We start from the raw sequence: 15,720 nt of genomic DNA, 5'->3' as shown, positions 1-15,720 counted from the left end.
AATAGCTCACCTTAACTGATCACTCTTGTTATAGTTTCCAGAGTAATAGCCGTGTTTGTCTGTATTCGCAAAAAGAAAAGGAGTACTTGTGGCACCTTAGAGACGAACAAATTTATTTGAGCATAAGCTTTCGTGAGCTACAGTTCACTTCTTCGGATGCGCTGTAGCTCACGAAAGCTTATGCTCAAATAAATTTGTTCGTCTCTAAGGTGCCACAAGTATTCCTTTTGTTTTCTCGTTATAGTGTGTATGGTAACACCCACAGTTTCATGTTCTCTGTGTATATAAAATCTTCTTACTGTATTTTCCACTGCATGTATCCGATGAAGTGGGCTGTAGCCCACGAAAGTTTATGCTCAAATAAAAGTGTTAGTCTCTAAGGTGCCACAAGTACTCCTGTTCTTTTTGCAGATACAGACAGGCTGTTACTCTGAAACCCATAAATTAGGTTGTTGTTTTTGGAATAACAGCTCACAAAATCACTTATTTAGCATACAGTGTGAGAGCCTAATGGTTTCTAACACCTATTTAGTGACATTGTTGCCCAAAGGATGAGTGGTGGGTTGCTGTTTAACATTTCACAAGTAATTGAACGTAGTAAAGTTATGTTTAGAAACTAGCAGAAGTGCAGTAATAAAAAGCTCTAAATATTAAATTTAAATTTCATACAAATACAACATTAAAATTTAGTAGAATTTTTGCAAGGAATAAAAAGTTATAAATGCGCAAGTTATAGTCAATGCACCTTTAAAGTAATGTAATCTATTTGTAGTTTTTGCTGACTAAAATTAAAATTTTGGGGTAAATTCAAGAAGGATGTTGCTAAATTGCAGGGCCCCCTCTGGGCACTAGTTTTCCAAGCAGGTGCTTGGGGCAGCATTTAGAATGGAGCAGCAGTCCGTGTCCCGCAGCGGCAATTCGGCAGCAGCTCGCCGCTCTTCTTGGGGTGGTGGCAATTTGGCGGCGACTGCTTGGGGCGGCAAAATTGGTAGAATTGCCTCTGCTAAATTGGATAGGGTTCAGAGTGGAGCTATGAGAATGATTAAAGGATTAGAAAACGTGCCTTGTCGTGATACTCAGTGAGCTCAATGTAGGTATAACATGATCCAGTGGCAGGAAGTTGAAGGTAGACAAATTCAGAGTGGAAATAAGGCATATGCTTTTAACTGTGAGGTTAATTCACCATGGGAAAAGTTTATCAAAGGTCATAGTGGATTCTCCATCGCTGGAAAATTTTAAATCAAGATTGGATGTTTTTCTAAAAGATCTGCTCTAGGAATTATTTTGGGGACATTCAATAGCCTGTGTTATATAGAAGCTCAGACTAGATGAACACAGTGGTCCCTTCTGGCCTTGGAATCTATGAATCAATGGAAATTTTTAAAAACTGGGTGAAATATTTTATTTTAAAACTTCATAGTATGCTTTCCGTGACTGTTACGAATATCCTTTGTAATACTTCCTCACTAAAGGGAAGGTGGTGGTTTGATTCAAATACCCCTAGTAAGTCCAGAACTGCAATCTATCTTTTTTTTTTTTTTTAACTTAACAGAAAATGTCTTAACCTCGGTAGACCAGACAAGTGCTTCTTGTCTGGTCTACTGAGGTTAAGACATTCTTCTTAGAAATGCTTAGTCAGTATTGTGAGGGGAAAACACAGGGTAAATTATATTGAAATAGAGTTCAGTGACATAAAATACCCATGTTTTGTGCATTACTGACCATTAACTAACTCATCATGTAGGAAAGTTAGGAGCAGTATAAGATTTGCCACTGCTTTTCTGTCCTCCACCATCAACTGTCAGTCAAAGACTTGAAAAAGAGCTCTGTGTAAGCTTGATAGCTTGTCTCACCAACAGAAGTTGGTCCAATAAAAGATATTACCTCAACCCCTTGTCTCTGTAATCAAAGTTTAGGGAAGGGAAGAAAAGAACAAGTGAAATGGGTAATTAGATGTATACCTTAAATTTACTTCTGCCCCATTTCTTTTGTGATCATAATTGTTTGCACAGTCTTTTCTGTGGCACCTAATTTGAGTAAGGAAACTAAGTTTAACCTTTCCCTGCTGCTTAATTTAATTAAGTTATATAGCTTCCATAGTGTGAGTTGTGTCATTGTGATAGCAATGGTGTGCGAAATTCTTCTCCTTTCTCACTTTAGATGTGTGTAGAAAACTCATGACCTAAAAATGCCAAGACATATGACAAATTGCAAATAAGGATAAAACTTGGGGAAACTACTGCTATATAAAGTTGGTCTTGAAATCGGATATAAAAGTGAAAATTTGCATCAAAGTAGTGTGAGAGCTGGAAATGACTTTTCAATCTTTACAGTGACCTCCAAAAGTGTTCATTTTTTAATCACTTAACAAAAACTTCTAATTGCTGTGATTCCCTGGTTTTGTTCTTGTTTTAATATCTTGGTAGCACTTTTAAAACAAGTTAGTAAAAATTCTTACTTAAAACAATTTGCCATGTATTTACCATTTGACTTTTGTGGTGCACCACATTTCCATGCTATGTATCATAATACTGTGCATTATATGAGGGCCGCTGAGCATGAAATGTGTAATTTCAACCATGTTGGTTGGCATTACATAAAAATTGATTTTGAAAGTCTTAAGGGCTTCTCACAATAAGAGGCACTCTGAGCTGCATTGACAGTATTCCATTATGTGAATTTTGCATAAGGACCACAGCTGCTTTAGCAGAGAGGTTAGTTGGATGTACTCTCTTGTTTATAGGAACATTCTAAATCTTATTCCAGGTTTTGACTCTGATGAAGATCTTGGGCCAGTCTGTCATCATACATCATTTCTAGGTGACGGTTTGGGGTTGATTGTTGGCTTTTATCTTTAGTAAACTTCCTTTCTGTTTCAAGTGTTTGCACGTTTGCATGGTAATGCAAGCTTTGGGCCTGTGGGGGAGGAGAGGGAGAAGGGAAGGCAAGGCATGTCATGGCCAGAGTCAATAGAAAGCTGCAGGCATGGAATTTGTATGGAAATCAGTTAAATCAATCTCCACAGAATATGGATTTTCCACAACAAACAATTTTAAATCATAATGAATCATTTACTTTTATTCTTTGCAGTGATCTGCGTGGCATATTTTTCATAAATGATTTGTGGTATATTTTGGCAGCTACACTGAATGTCCACAGATAATGATATTGGTCATTGGGAGACAGGCTAAGTTCCAAGCACATTGGCCATGTATGCTGGTGGCCCTCATCTAGTATTTTTGGTACTTGACGGTGCTTTCACCAAATAAAAGCTACTTTTTATACTTAAATATGACAAAATAAGTGCATAATAATAGCACTTGTATACTGCTTTTCAAATATATAGATAACCAGCAGCTTATACAATGTGTCTGAAATGTCAGAATAATAAAAATGGAACTGTGAAAATTTCTGTGGAATTTGATGCTTTAGCTTTCCATGAATTGGTATTGTCACTGATCATAGCCCCTGTTTCTCAGGTCTTCTGTGGATTTCAGTGAGACCAATTTACTATTCAGATTAGCATTAACTAGTCAAAACAAATCTATCACTTTGCTGATATTTGCAAACCAGATGTTGATGCAGATGTTGGAAAGAGCAACTAACTGGAACAAATTGTAAATCTGCTTATTGTCTTCAAAGCTATCATGTAGAAATCTACTTCCCAGGCTCTAACTATATCCAAATAATTAATTGTACAATGGCCTTTGATTTTTTTATTTTGTATATGAAATCATGTTTACAAATTAGCTTTACATTAGCTTTGTTTTTGCCTTTACAGATCAGAGAGTGGCATCTTTTTGCACCCTGAATGATATGCAACAAGCTCCAGGTTTGGAAGGTGCTCAAGAGTTACCTTTGGATGAAGGGCCAACAAATGGAAAAGATTTCATTGATACTACTGGGTATGTAAGATTTAGCGCACTTTTATTATGAAGCAGATGACATAACTTCTGAAATTACGTGATGTTCTTAACACAGCCTAACGTTCTTTACTTTTCCATGCCAAGAAAATAATTTATTCTAACTAGAGGAGATACTTATTCAAAGATCAGGGTGTTAAAATGCCCAAATTATCATATCAAAATTGAGACTCCCCTGTAAATATTGCAGAAAATACCTTTTACAACTATGGCATTCCCAAAAGTTTAGGAGTTCAACTACGATTCAGAATTACCGTATTATAAGCCAATATCTTTGAAGAACTGTCAGAGCAGTAAGATATGGGAGGGAATTGTTTGGTTTACCTACTGCTTTCTGGATATTAAGAACAATTTTTGCAGTTCATCAACTTGTGACTGTTATCCATGCTAACTTGTCAAGTTTGTAGATCATGACAAGCTAAACAATGAGATTGTTTAATATAATCATTGCCCTGAGGGATAAAAATCCAGAGGAAACTTGCATGCAGTGCTGAGCTAGTTCATTGAATCACTGGACAAATGCTCCTTCCTACTGTCTTGGCCTGCCATAACAACTACATCTTTCTGTGTAATGCTATGAAGTCTTGAAGAAGAATTATCAGAGATAAACTACAATGGCAGACACAGCTATTCTTGTTTTTGAAAAAATTAACTTCTTTAACAAAGTCACAATACCAAGTAATTTGTACACACCATATCAAAAATACTGCTCATTTGAAATTAACAGGAGTGGCTGAGTGCCCAGCATTTTTTAAAATTAGGGGCTTACTTTTCTTACAACTTGTACCTACAGATGACTTTTGGTGCCCAACTTCAGGCACCTTTTGTTGTGTTGGGCATAGTGTTTTCAAATATAAGCAGAGATACTGGACTACAATTCTGGAGCAAGGTTTGGATTCCACAGCTACAGAGTCATCCAGTGTGTAGCTCCCTGACTACCAGGAGAAGCCCAGTCTCGGTCATGTTCAGGTTTACATGCAAGGTCTACCTCTGTAATGGCTTTCACCAAGTAATTGCAACTTTCCAGTACCAACCAACAATTTGGAATGCTGAAGGGGAAATAGTAGAAGGCAAGAAGGACATGTACACAGTAGGAACTAAAGAGGCTGTGAGGAATTGGCCCTTCAAGGAACACACGCTGCCATCTGTAACTGTTTTTTGGCACATAGATAGCACAGTGATAGTTGCCTTAGAAAACAAGATAAATATGTAAATGGCCATATGGAAGAATATGTATCTTAACATACCTGCTTCTTCAAACATTTCCAATATCAACGCTCAAGTAATTTCTATGAATTTGGGGTGTACTCTGGAAAATTTTAGATCCATTAATAAAACGCTGTCAGCATGGGACAGACCTAATCCTGTTCTTTCATATTTCATTCTAATCAAATGGGTAACGCCACCATTAGGTCCTTATCCTTTGAAATGTCTATTAGCACGAATATACAAAGCAATATATAAGAAATTTTATTCAGCATCTTTTGAAACAACTGACTTCCAGGATGAGTAGAACATATTCAGTTTACTGTTTGCTGTTTTTGATTATCACCAAGGGCAAAATAAAACAGAATAGAAAGAAAATTATTCCAGTATGAAAGGAGGTTGCAGTGTTTTATACTATGTTGCAGGCCTGTCAGCGAACAGACACCTTTTCTTGGCTCTTGCTGAGAAGACAATCCAGAAAACTTTAAAGCTCATCAGCACTCAGTGAACTTCCTAAGGAACATCAGTGGCTATAACAGTTTGCCAGGGTCTGAAGTCCCTTTTTAAAAAAGATAAGACTGCTTTTAAATATCACATATGTGGTCTTGTGCTTCATTTGAAGAGAGTATCTGGCAAGCCATGATAAAAAAGTATTATGGAGTTGAGGAGTAGCTTCTGCTTCTGCCTTAGGAAGATTGTCCATGCATTAAGAAAGTGGTTCAGCACCTTGGGAGGCTAATTAATGGGAACCCAGGGGCTGCCAGGGTCCCTCCAGGACTAGGAATAACTAGGCACCACTGGTGGTCAGGTCTGCAGAACCCTCAGCCTTTGTGGAAGAGGAATTTAGGTAGCCTTGATGATCGGAGATTTCAGGCAGCAGAAGTTGTGTTAGAACTTAAAGCTGGATCCCCTTTGCTATACCTGTAGACCAATGATGCTTCTGAATTTTTTGGAAGTCAGGAGACACGTCAGCAGATCAGGCTGGAGCATTCTGTCCCCAAAGCTCTGGAGTTGCTTCAACGTTAGCAAGAGAAACTCCAGTTACAGAGTATTCACTTCCTCTTAGAAGAAATTGCACTGAGCAATTAAGTGACTTTATTTATTTATTTATTTATCAATCAATCATTATTTACTATTTGTTGGATTACTGTAACATCCAAGAGCCCTAATCATAGACCAGGACCGCATTGTGTAAGCAAGCACTGTACATAAACACAACAAAAAGATGGTGTCTGCCTCAAGTAGGCATTTTAGTTGCCTTCGGACATATACTGGTATAAGGACAATTACTAAAGTAAATCTTCTTTTCTCTGTAGTTGCATCTAGCACCATTTCAGCACTCAGAAGCAGCCAAACACTGATGCTGAGTAAATGAAGCTTGTGCACCTCAATGAGGCTGGGTCTCTGCTCCATCCACCTCCTTCCTCTCAAGTTTAAGTACACTGTAGAAAGCACATGGACAGCCAGGAAGTTGGGAGGTCTGCAGCTACAAAACACTGCTGCAGTAGGAGCTTTGCACCTAAGGACTTTTGGGTGGGCAATAGTTGGGGAGGTGCCTGTCCTGCAGAGCACTTCTGATCTTCGCCAGAAAAAAGTGCTTTGCTCTAGAGAAGACAAGGCAACCACCTCCTCCAAGCATCTCTTTGGAGACCTCTGAACCTTAAAAGGTTCATTAACTAGGAAGGTGTTAGGCCTCCCCGGGCCATCAGTGCTCTAGTAATGCAGACCTTGAAAGATCAGCCTGAAGCATTCTCAAGTGGTGTTAAAAATATGTCTTTGAATAAGTTGTGTAAAGTTTTCCTTCTATCAAATTCAGCAAGAGGAAATCCAGTCCTTGCTAGCAAAGAATGTCAGACCCTATTGACCCCACCATACACCCTGCTTTAAAGGTAAAAAGCTTGCTTATGAGCACATCCTAATTTCTTTCCAAAGAATTTCACTGAAATCTCTGTCATTTTATCCTATCTCCATTACCATTTAAAAAAGTCCTTCTCTAAAAACTCAGTGTGAAAATGACTCCTGGGACTTTAGTCGTCATTAAACAAAGTGCTCGAAGGCTATGCAGCTTGTTTCCTCTTTAATATCAAATACAATTGGCTCCCTTGTTTCCAAGAATACCATGTCTAAATGGCTCTCTGCACATTTCATTGCTATGCCTTTGCAGATCTGCAACTTTGACTGAATATGCCTTTACATTGCATTAGAGAGATTTCTGCTTCTGCAGCCAAAACCTGGTCAGTTTCCATCTAGGAGACTTGCAGGGTAGCCAGTGACGTTTTCTGCTCGAAATTAGCATCTAATGTGGGGTAGAATCTGGTCTTCAGATCACCACTCACTACCTTATCTCCCTTCAAAGTTGAGTTCTGTAATCTTTTGTTACAATCCACAGACACACACACCCCACCTTAAACACACTTTGCTTTGTTTATTTCTACCTTTCATTTGGATGGAACTGATCAGTGGGTGTTGTGTAACTCTGCACAGCAGGGATGGCATATAGTGCCCCCAGCTGGAACAAGGGGCTTAAGTCTTCAGCATCATGTGAGTTCCCTGTCTGGTGACTTGGTACAAGAAAAGACAGCAGCTATGTGTCTTTAGACAACAAATACAGGCAAACCATTAGCCCCTGCTTACAGCTGAAGCAGAGAGATTGTAACTTTTTTAAGGTCACAAAGGGAATAAGTACCCTAGTGCCTCACACCAACCTGTTGCTTTGAGCTCTAGACTGCCACCTGGCTTCTATCCTCTCCACTAGGGAGTTGTGGGTTTCAAAAACAGGAAGATTCAGCAATAGAATGTATCGGTTTTAAAATCTTTGATTTGTTTTGCTTTTCAACTTGAGAAGTAGAAGAAAGGGGAAGGGGGGGGGCTTTAGTCTTTTTGCTTATTAGGGTGTCATTTTTAATTAGAACCAATTTTGGACAAATTAATCTACTTACATGGTAAAGCACATTTCTCCTCAATGACTTTAAACTCACATCACCTCTTCCAGCTAGTGTGCATTTGGAATAGCAAAAAGGCATGCAGGCATTCCATGTTTGGTGTTGTCAAACCTGTCCAATTTGCTAACTTGCATGAAGCAGCTGATTCAGCTTTGTATATTTCTTCAGCGTCTCTCATCTAGATGAAATAATTCACATTACGTCTAATTTAATCTGTGAATGTGTATGTAACTGTCTCCCAAAGTGTTCACTATCATAAGCAGGACAACAGCTCTTCTCTGCATTTTCTCTGTCATGCATTTGATTAACCGGTGGCTATATTTTGTATATTTGACCTTTAAAGACAAAATGTTAGTCTTCATAAAGTCACTCGTTTATCTTGTTGCTTGAAATGGCACAATTGCAGACCAGAGAAGAGAACTAAAATAACCCTATATGTTTATAATCGTTGCTGTTGCAACTTGCTTTGTTACTAATGTTCCTTATCAGAAAGCAGCTTGTTAACAAATGCACTCTTCGCATTAATTAGTTGAATAGTTAATTTGCACTGTGAATACATGTGCGAGTAAGATCTGAAGCATATCCTTTTCAAAGTCATTTTTCATTTCTGCTTCATTAGTGGGAGATGCAGCAAGGTATTTCAAACATCACAGTAGTGGGTTCGTGCTTGAGCAAGTCGATTGTTGCTTTTTCCAGCTGACATGCCCAATTGGCCCTGGGTCAATTGTTTTTTTGTGATGTGACCCTATAAGAGTATGTTTTATTGACATTAAGGAAGGAAGTATTTTGAACTAACTCTGGAGTGAAGTTCTTGTTTACTTTGTAGGGAGCACACACCATCTACTCTGACTGGAAAAGTAAACCAGCTGGAAGTGATCTTGCGGCAACTACAAACTGACCTCCGGAAGGTAAAAATCTCTTCATCAGAATTAAATGTCTCCGTTGCTCTCCAATAGAAATAACTATACTTATATAGTACCTTCCATCCAAGGATTTCAAAGAGCGGGTTAATGTGGGCAAAAAGAGGGCGTTTAACCTTATATGCTGCACCTAGAGGGGATTGAGAAGGCCTAACTTCAGATCAAGAGCTGCTGCAGGAGAAGCTGGGATAGAATTATAAAGCCAGCTGGAGGCTGCAGGGAAGGAGCATGCAGTCACTCTCTAGAGGGAGAGACTTGGTCACAAACAATGTGGAAGTCTAGGGGGAAAGTGAGCCATGGGATCCTGCCCTGGACTGTGTAGTCAGACAAGAGGCCAAGAGGGGTGAAGTAGCTATGGAGAGCAGAGGATACTCCAGTGGTAAATCTAGAGATAGGACAGGAGATAGAGACATGGGGTGGGAAGGAGCCCAGGGAAACAGCAACAGAAACTGAGCAGACCTGCACTGTTAGTCATAGGGTCCTTGGGCTATAACCCAGAGTTGTGGGCAGGCCCAGGTTCCTCTACCTACCGGTGACTGGGAAGTGGCAGAGTACCTAGAGGTGAAACAGAAGATTGTCTGAAGCAGCATCCGGACAACTTGTCCAGTGGGACTTTGATACCCTGGAACGGAAGACTGTATAGCGACTTGGCTAGAGAGCTGAGTCAAAAAGATGGAGCACTTCAAGTCATAAGCAGCCAATGATGGGGCGCCATGTGGGTTGAAAGCTAATTCTCAGACCTAGTCACCAGGAGGCATACCTGCAATGAGTGCAGCCATTTACAATCCATGAGACTGTATGCCAGGAATATGATATTCAACTTGCAGATGAGTAAATGGGCACAGAATGGTTTGTGGCATGACTGGAATCAAATGGTGTGTTAGTGACAGAGCTGGAAACAGGAACTTGGGTGACAGATCTGTTAAGCAACAGGCCACATATTGCTTTAAGTGATGAAATAAACCATTAGAGGGAAATAATTGAAGCCAAACATTTTGCATTAGCTTTGTATTTGTGAAATCAAATCCTTGTGACTTGAATTCTTCTGTATCACTTGTTAATCCTCCGATCTTGAATCTTTTCTTTGGGAAAACACATTTGGGAGGTTTCACAATTTTTCAGTCCCTACTTTTAGGGATGAGTCTAATCTGAACTGTAGAATAACTTTTTAGTGCTCAAATCTTTGTTATACAGGAATTGGGTTCTACAATTCTCATCCAGAAATTGCATTTAGTTTTCTTTTTAGACTGCAATGTTATCTTCTTCGTACAACACTGCAACAAATTTGGGGATTCAGCTTACAGTTCAATTGCTGTCATAATGGATTAGGGAGCTAAAGTAAACAGAGCTCTGTGACTCGCTTAGAAATATGAGCAACAAAACTAATGTCATCCTAGCTACTTACTTTATTCAACTTATATTTTTATTAACCAGGAAAAACAAGACAAAGCCGTTCTCCAAGCTGAGGTCCAGCATTTGAGACAAGATAACATGAGACTTCAGGAGGAGTCTCAAACAGCAGCCGCTCAACTGAGAAAATTCACGGAATGGTTTTTTAATACCATAGACAAGAAATCCTAATGTCTAGGCCTCTGGAAAGCACTATTTGAACTGTGTAACAGCTGTATTTTTGAATTAACAAAATATAATTTCATTGTGTTCACAATCCATTTTAGATGTTTCTGCTGTATTCTCTGTCCAGCTCTATTAATTTGAATAAGACTGAGGGCCATGTGGATCTATCTTTGTATTCATCTGAAGAAAGCAGAGAATAGCAGACATTTGTTTGTGTGAAGATGAATGTAAAATTCTTGGTGTCATTTTAGACATTTTTAGAAAATGCTCTGGGTTGGGGTTGCCTGAAAAGGAACATTTTGGGTTTTATTTCCTGTATTTCAGGTCCTCTGGTGAAGATGTTTAAATCAATTTACAGTAGCTTGGGCTTCAGTATTGTAAGATAAAAAGAATAATCAGACATATACCTTAATGTTTAAAAGGTGCTCTATTTTTTGTATGTACAGTAGTTTATTTCCACAGTCACATTGTCATAGCAATAAGAATGGAGGTATAGTGAATAGTCACAAAGCTGTGTGTATAAAACGTTAGCACTGATGTGTTTAACACTAGTTTGGATGCAGATACATTAGAGATTATTTATTTGCAGGAACAAATGGTGCCTGAATATAAACAGTGTTCTGATTTTCTAAAGATACACATGCCTTGTAAATGGCTCACTGGGTTAGCCCACTCCAACTTCAGATAATTTTGTATAGTTGATGTTCAGCTAAAACAGTTATACTGCTTAACTATTAAAATCATGTATGGTGTGAGCCAGCCAATCACTTGTACAATGCCATATTCGTTTCTTTGTACAGAAGCTTTGATCAAGTGTCTTGTATTTAACACCTTTATTTAAGCTTATTTAACCTTCAGTTGTTAATTTTATAAAGTTTTTGTTTTATCTGCACTATGGTGAAGACGGTTGCGAGCTGTAATATTTTTAGCTTGCTGAGACTGTACTGAGGAATACTAGAAAATTCTAATGATTGGATGCTGCTAGTACACTATTTGTATGCTTTAACATTTTTAACTGTTTCATTTGAGATGAACATACATTTTGCTTTTTTAATAAACGTTAAAAATATAAACCTCAAAAACTGATATTTCAGTTTTTCATCATACAGCACACATCCAATTCCACTGTCCATAGTTTAGGTTTCTGTTCAGTCCACTCTGAATGTCATGTGCATAAATGTATTCATCTGTGATCTTACTTTATGTTCTGATCCTGAGGAAAATCTAAGCAGGCATAGCTCCCATTCACGTCTCAGGATCAGCCCACAAAGTTGATGCCATCGTTGGTGTGATCCGATCTATACCTGACAGGGTAGCTATTCTGATCAGGGAGCAAAAACTATCCAGCTACTTATGTGTATTGACCTAAAAGAACTATCACTACACGGAGAAATTTAGAAAAATCACTCAACAGGCATCAAGTATTTTGAAAATGTATCTTAATGCCAGATACTCCGCCATCTTTAATGTGTACAGTCAAAGATTTGATTATGTTGTTAGCATCTACGAGATATGAAAGCATGCTGCTGATAGCTTAGCCTATTGTATATTCATCTTCTTTTGCTGCAATTCCACATCTAGTACTCTCCTTAAAATCTACTGGAAAGGTGCAATTGTAGGAAATGAATTGAAGCTGACGAGCCCCTTTGATGTTAGTCTGCCAAGAAGAGCCAGTTTGAGACTGTGATGTTGTTGAAAGCACAGGCACAAAAAATGGATTCTAAGTGAATGTGGAAAGTCACATTTAAAGCCCAATGTAAAAGCTCTCAAAGCTTTAAGTGCATAAACTCAGCTGATACAAATTATTCTTCATCCACGATTATGTACTGTGTGGGCCAAATTATGTTTTCTGAAGTGGAACAAAGATCTGTCTCTGCTGTGTTTTGGATGAACAATAGGAAAAATCATCTTTGGACAGAGAACATCAAGGCTTTGACCAAAATTTCAGTATCACAATTTACTAGTGAAATGGGGGTTACAGGGGAGGGGCGGAAGAAAGGGACTGCATTCTGAGTCCCTGTACTTCTTTTAGCAATGGCTCTGATTCTAACATGCTGGGCAATGTCTGGCAAAAAGCTCCATTAAGTTACAGTAATTAAACATGGCAGTCATGTGTTTCACTAGAATCTGATTTAAACACCTTGCAAAAGTCATTAGTCAACCCATCTGGGCTGGACACCTTGCCAAATTGCAAACTGTACAACCGTCACAATTTGTCAGTAAAATGTGCCTTCAAGAGAGGCTTGTCATCTTTGGAAGCTGTGCTAACTGAAGTGAACTCAAAGAAGGGGCTTTTTCTGGAGAGGTAATATTGAGTTTGTATAATAGTTAAAACTTTTTAGATAACATTTATTAGCAGAATATAGTGTATATACACTAAGTCCTGTTTTCAGCTGCTGAAATAACTACAATAATGAACTGTGCAAAAGAAGTTTGCCAAGTGGATTTCTTCTCTCTCTCTCCCTCCTGGTCTCAAACACTTGAATATTTTGTTCCAAAAGTGAGAGAAATCACTCAAGGATTGTGACCCCCTTACTCTGATTGTAACTCCCAATAATCATTCAGTCATGTGCTGCCACAGTAAATGAATCTACTTGAGTAACTGCTAGCCACCAAGAGGGAAGTGGTTCATAATCTGTCCTTAAATGTTTAATGATATGTGCAATCAATCAATTTTACCACAAACCTTATTCTAGATTTGAGGTAGAGATCGGATGCATTTAAATGTAGAGATTTGATTATCTACTCTTCTCAGGTTTCAGAGTAGCAGCCATGTTAGTCTGTATCCGCAAAAAGAAAAGGAGGACTTGTGGCACCTTAGAGACTAACCAATTTATTTGAGCATAAGCTTTAGCGAGCTACAGCATCCGATGAAGTGAGCTGTAGCTCACGAAAGCTTATGCTCAAATAAATTGGTTAATCTCTAAGGTGCCACTAGTCCTCCTTTTCTTTATACTCTTTTCAGTCATCTTTTCAGAGGAACTTAGTGCTCAGGAAAATGACGGACTAAACGCTAGCAAGAGACGCAGCCATAGTACTGACAAAACCTTCCCAGCACCTCAGTGCTGACCTGCAGAATTCCAGTGTTGAACAGAAATCAATCATCTGTGACAAACTTTGTGCTGTTTTGGTAATGTGAAGAAATGTCCAATAGCAGCTACAATGAAACCACCAAATTGTTTTTGCTTCTGACCTAAAGGTGCGATAATATGGATCATAGTCTAATACAGAGATTGTCTTTTGGGGCCACCTGCCCACCCATTCATGACCACGTGGACTATCCTACTTCCCATTCATGATCTCATAACATCCTTGTGGCAACTACAGAAATTGCTTACATGTTAATATTTTCTTATTAACATTCTCTTTTCTAAAGATACTGATGCAGAACTGTTTTTGGTATGATTTCTACTCCTGAGGATGTAGAACTTAATCATATTGTGGTCTTTATTATTTTGTGCAGAAGCTATGCCTACTTCTTGAACCAGCTCCTGTGTATTCCTCTTACATGTCCTATATTTAGCTGTTTGAAGAAGCAATTGTTTAAGGTGTTGAAAATTACTTCTCTAAAACCTGTTCCATTGGGACATTTGACTATATTATCTTCACTGAGAAGCATGTAACAATTACTGTGCTCTTTACAATAGATATGCTAGCACTAATACCCAAAAGGCTTAATGAAGCGTGGACATTATTTAATTTGAATGTATCAGAACCATCTACATTATCTCTAATCAATTTGTCCATTTTCTTTTTTTCTGGTCTACCGCCGCCAAGTTTAGTTGGAAAAAGAGCTTATCTTGAACACCAAAGACAAAAAGTTTAGTAAACCTCTAAGCTTTGTTTCCATTTTGATCAGCTTGGCAATGTGCTATGACTATTTGAGGGGCTGGAGTTATCGCTCACTGAATAAAACGTGACTCCGTGGTGGTGTTAATCAACATAGCTCCCCACAATTACTAATACCATCGTTCCCCTTTGGGTTCAGAATTAACTGGTAACTGGTCATTTTTTACTAAGAAATATCACTCTCCTGAAAATCTGAGCCTTATTTGCACTGAAGAATCCTGAGTTTCTAAAGCTTTGACTATGTAGGTTCCTTTCCAGGTAGCGGATGCTCTTATGTAACCCCTGGCATGCAATGCCTCCCCCTCTTCAACAAGAGCTACTCCCCTCCTGTGCAAGCCCCCAAACATTCCATGAAGCATATTTCAGTGAGTGCTGGAGGAATGCAGCCTCCATCCACGTGCCCTCGAGGAAATTTGCCAGCGTCAAGGTTGATCAACGAGTGTGCAACCAGCCCATAGTTGAAATGTACTGCTGTTGACTGTCCTATGACCACATAGCTCTAAGGTGCTGGGGCTGTTCTCCTTTCATTCGTCCCCCATCACATCTACTTCTGGGCACCCAAACAAAATAATAATCAGGATGAGCAAAGTAATCCTTCTTGGATCCCTGTCTCTGACCATAGTTTTGAAACATAATAAACCTTCCTTTCTTTCCCAGAACCTGATCCCTTTCCTACAACTTGATGGCTTGGAAGGCTGAGCAGGCCCAAGGTGTGTGTGTTCTCAATGGGAGTTTGATATACTTAGCACACAACAGAAAATGGACTCAACCTACTACCAGTTTTGAAGCATCTTCATATGGCAAGGCACTAAAAAAGGTACTAATGTCCTTCCCTGCTCTCTCCTATACACTGTAGCTCCAGTTACAAAAATAGGAGCTGCTGGGTGCTCAGCACTTTGAAAATTAGGCCATGTTTAGATGCTTAAATATGATTTAGGTGCCTAAATTTTAGGCACAGACGTTTTAAAAATCTTGGTCTGCGTTCTGTTGGTCTGTATTCAGGCCAGAAGTCCTTGCCTACAGAAAAGCCCTCACGCCAGTTCCAGTCCAGTTTTTTGGACAAGGAGGCATCTGCCACACAACTCAGTAGGACAGCCACTGGGTCATCTGTACATACCTTACTCTGGCATTACAGGCAGGACATGTAATGTCACATCATTTAGTCAGAACTGCTCCGAATGGCATTGATGGTTAAGCCCACTTTTTGTGACACACCACTTGAGACATATAATTGGTGCATTGATTTTATTCTTTTTAAAAAAATTGAGGTCTGATTTTTTCTGTGACACTGGTGGAAATCAGAGG

At 38.9% G+C, this 15,720-nt stretch overlaps 1 protein-coding gene across 13 annotated transcripts in view; it reads left to right on the top strand.

Moving 5' to 3' along the window:
• Nucleotides 1–11,648, top strand: part of SIPA1L2 (signal induced proliferation associated 1 like 2) — a 238,194-nt gene extending 226,546 nt beyond the window's left edge. For 11 of the 13 annotated variants that reach the window (XM_073338090.1, XM_073338089.1, XM_073338083.1 and 8 more), the window contains 4 exons: nt 2,767–2,820; nt 3,782–3,905; nt 8,898–8,979; nt 10,426–11,648. In XM_073338090.1, coding sequence (XP_073194191.1) covers nt 2,767–2,820; nt 3,782–3,905; nt 8,898–8,979; nt 10,426–10,572 — 407 coding nt within the window. In that variant the 3' untranslated portion in view covers nt 10,573–11,648. The remainder of the gene's footprint in view (nt 1–2,766; nt 2,821–3,781; nt 3,906–8,897; nt 8,980–10,425) is intronic. The other 2 variants (XM_078852225.1, XM_078852222.1) reach the window with 1 other exon arrangement.
• The last annotated feature ends 4,072 nt before the right edge of the window (nt 11,649–15,720 follow it).

The sequence above is a fragment of the Lepidochelys kempii genome, chromosome 3 (genome assembly GCF_965140285.1).
Source record: "Lepidochelys kempii isolate rLepKem1 chromosome 3, rLepKem1.hap1, whole genome shotgun sequence".
NCBI lineage: Eukaryota > Metazoa > Chordata > Testudines > Cheloniidae > Lepidochelys > Lepidochelys kempii.
Note: the sequence above shows the minus strand (reverse complement) of the source record. Positions and strands in the feature narration are given on the sequence as shown.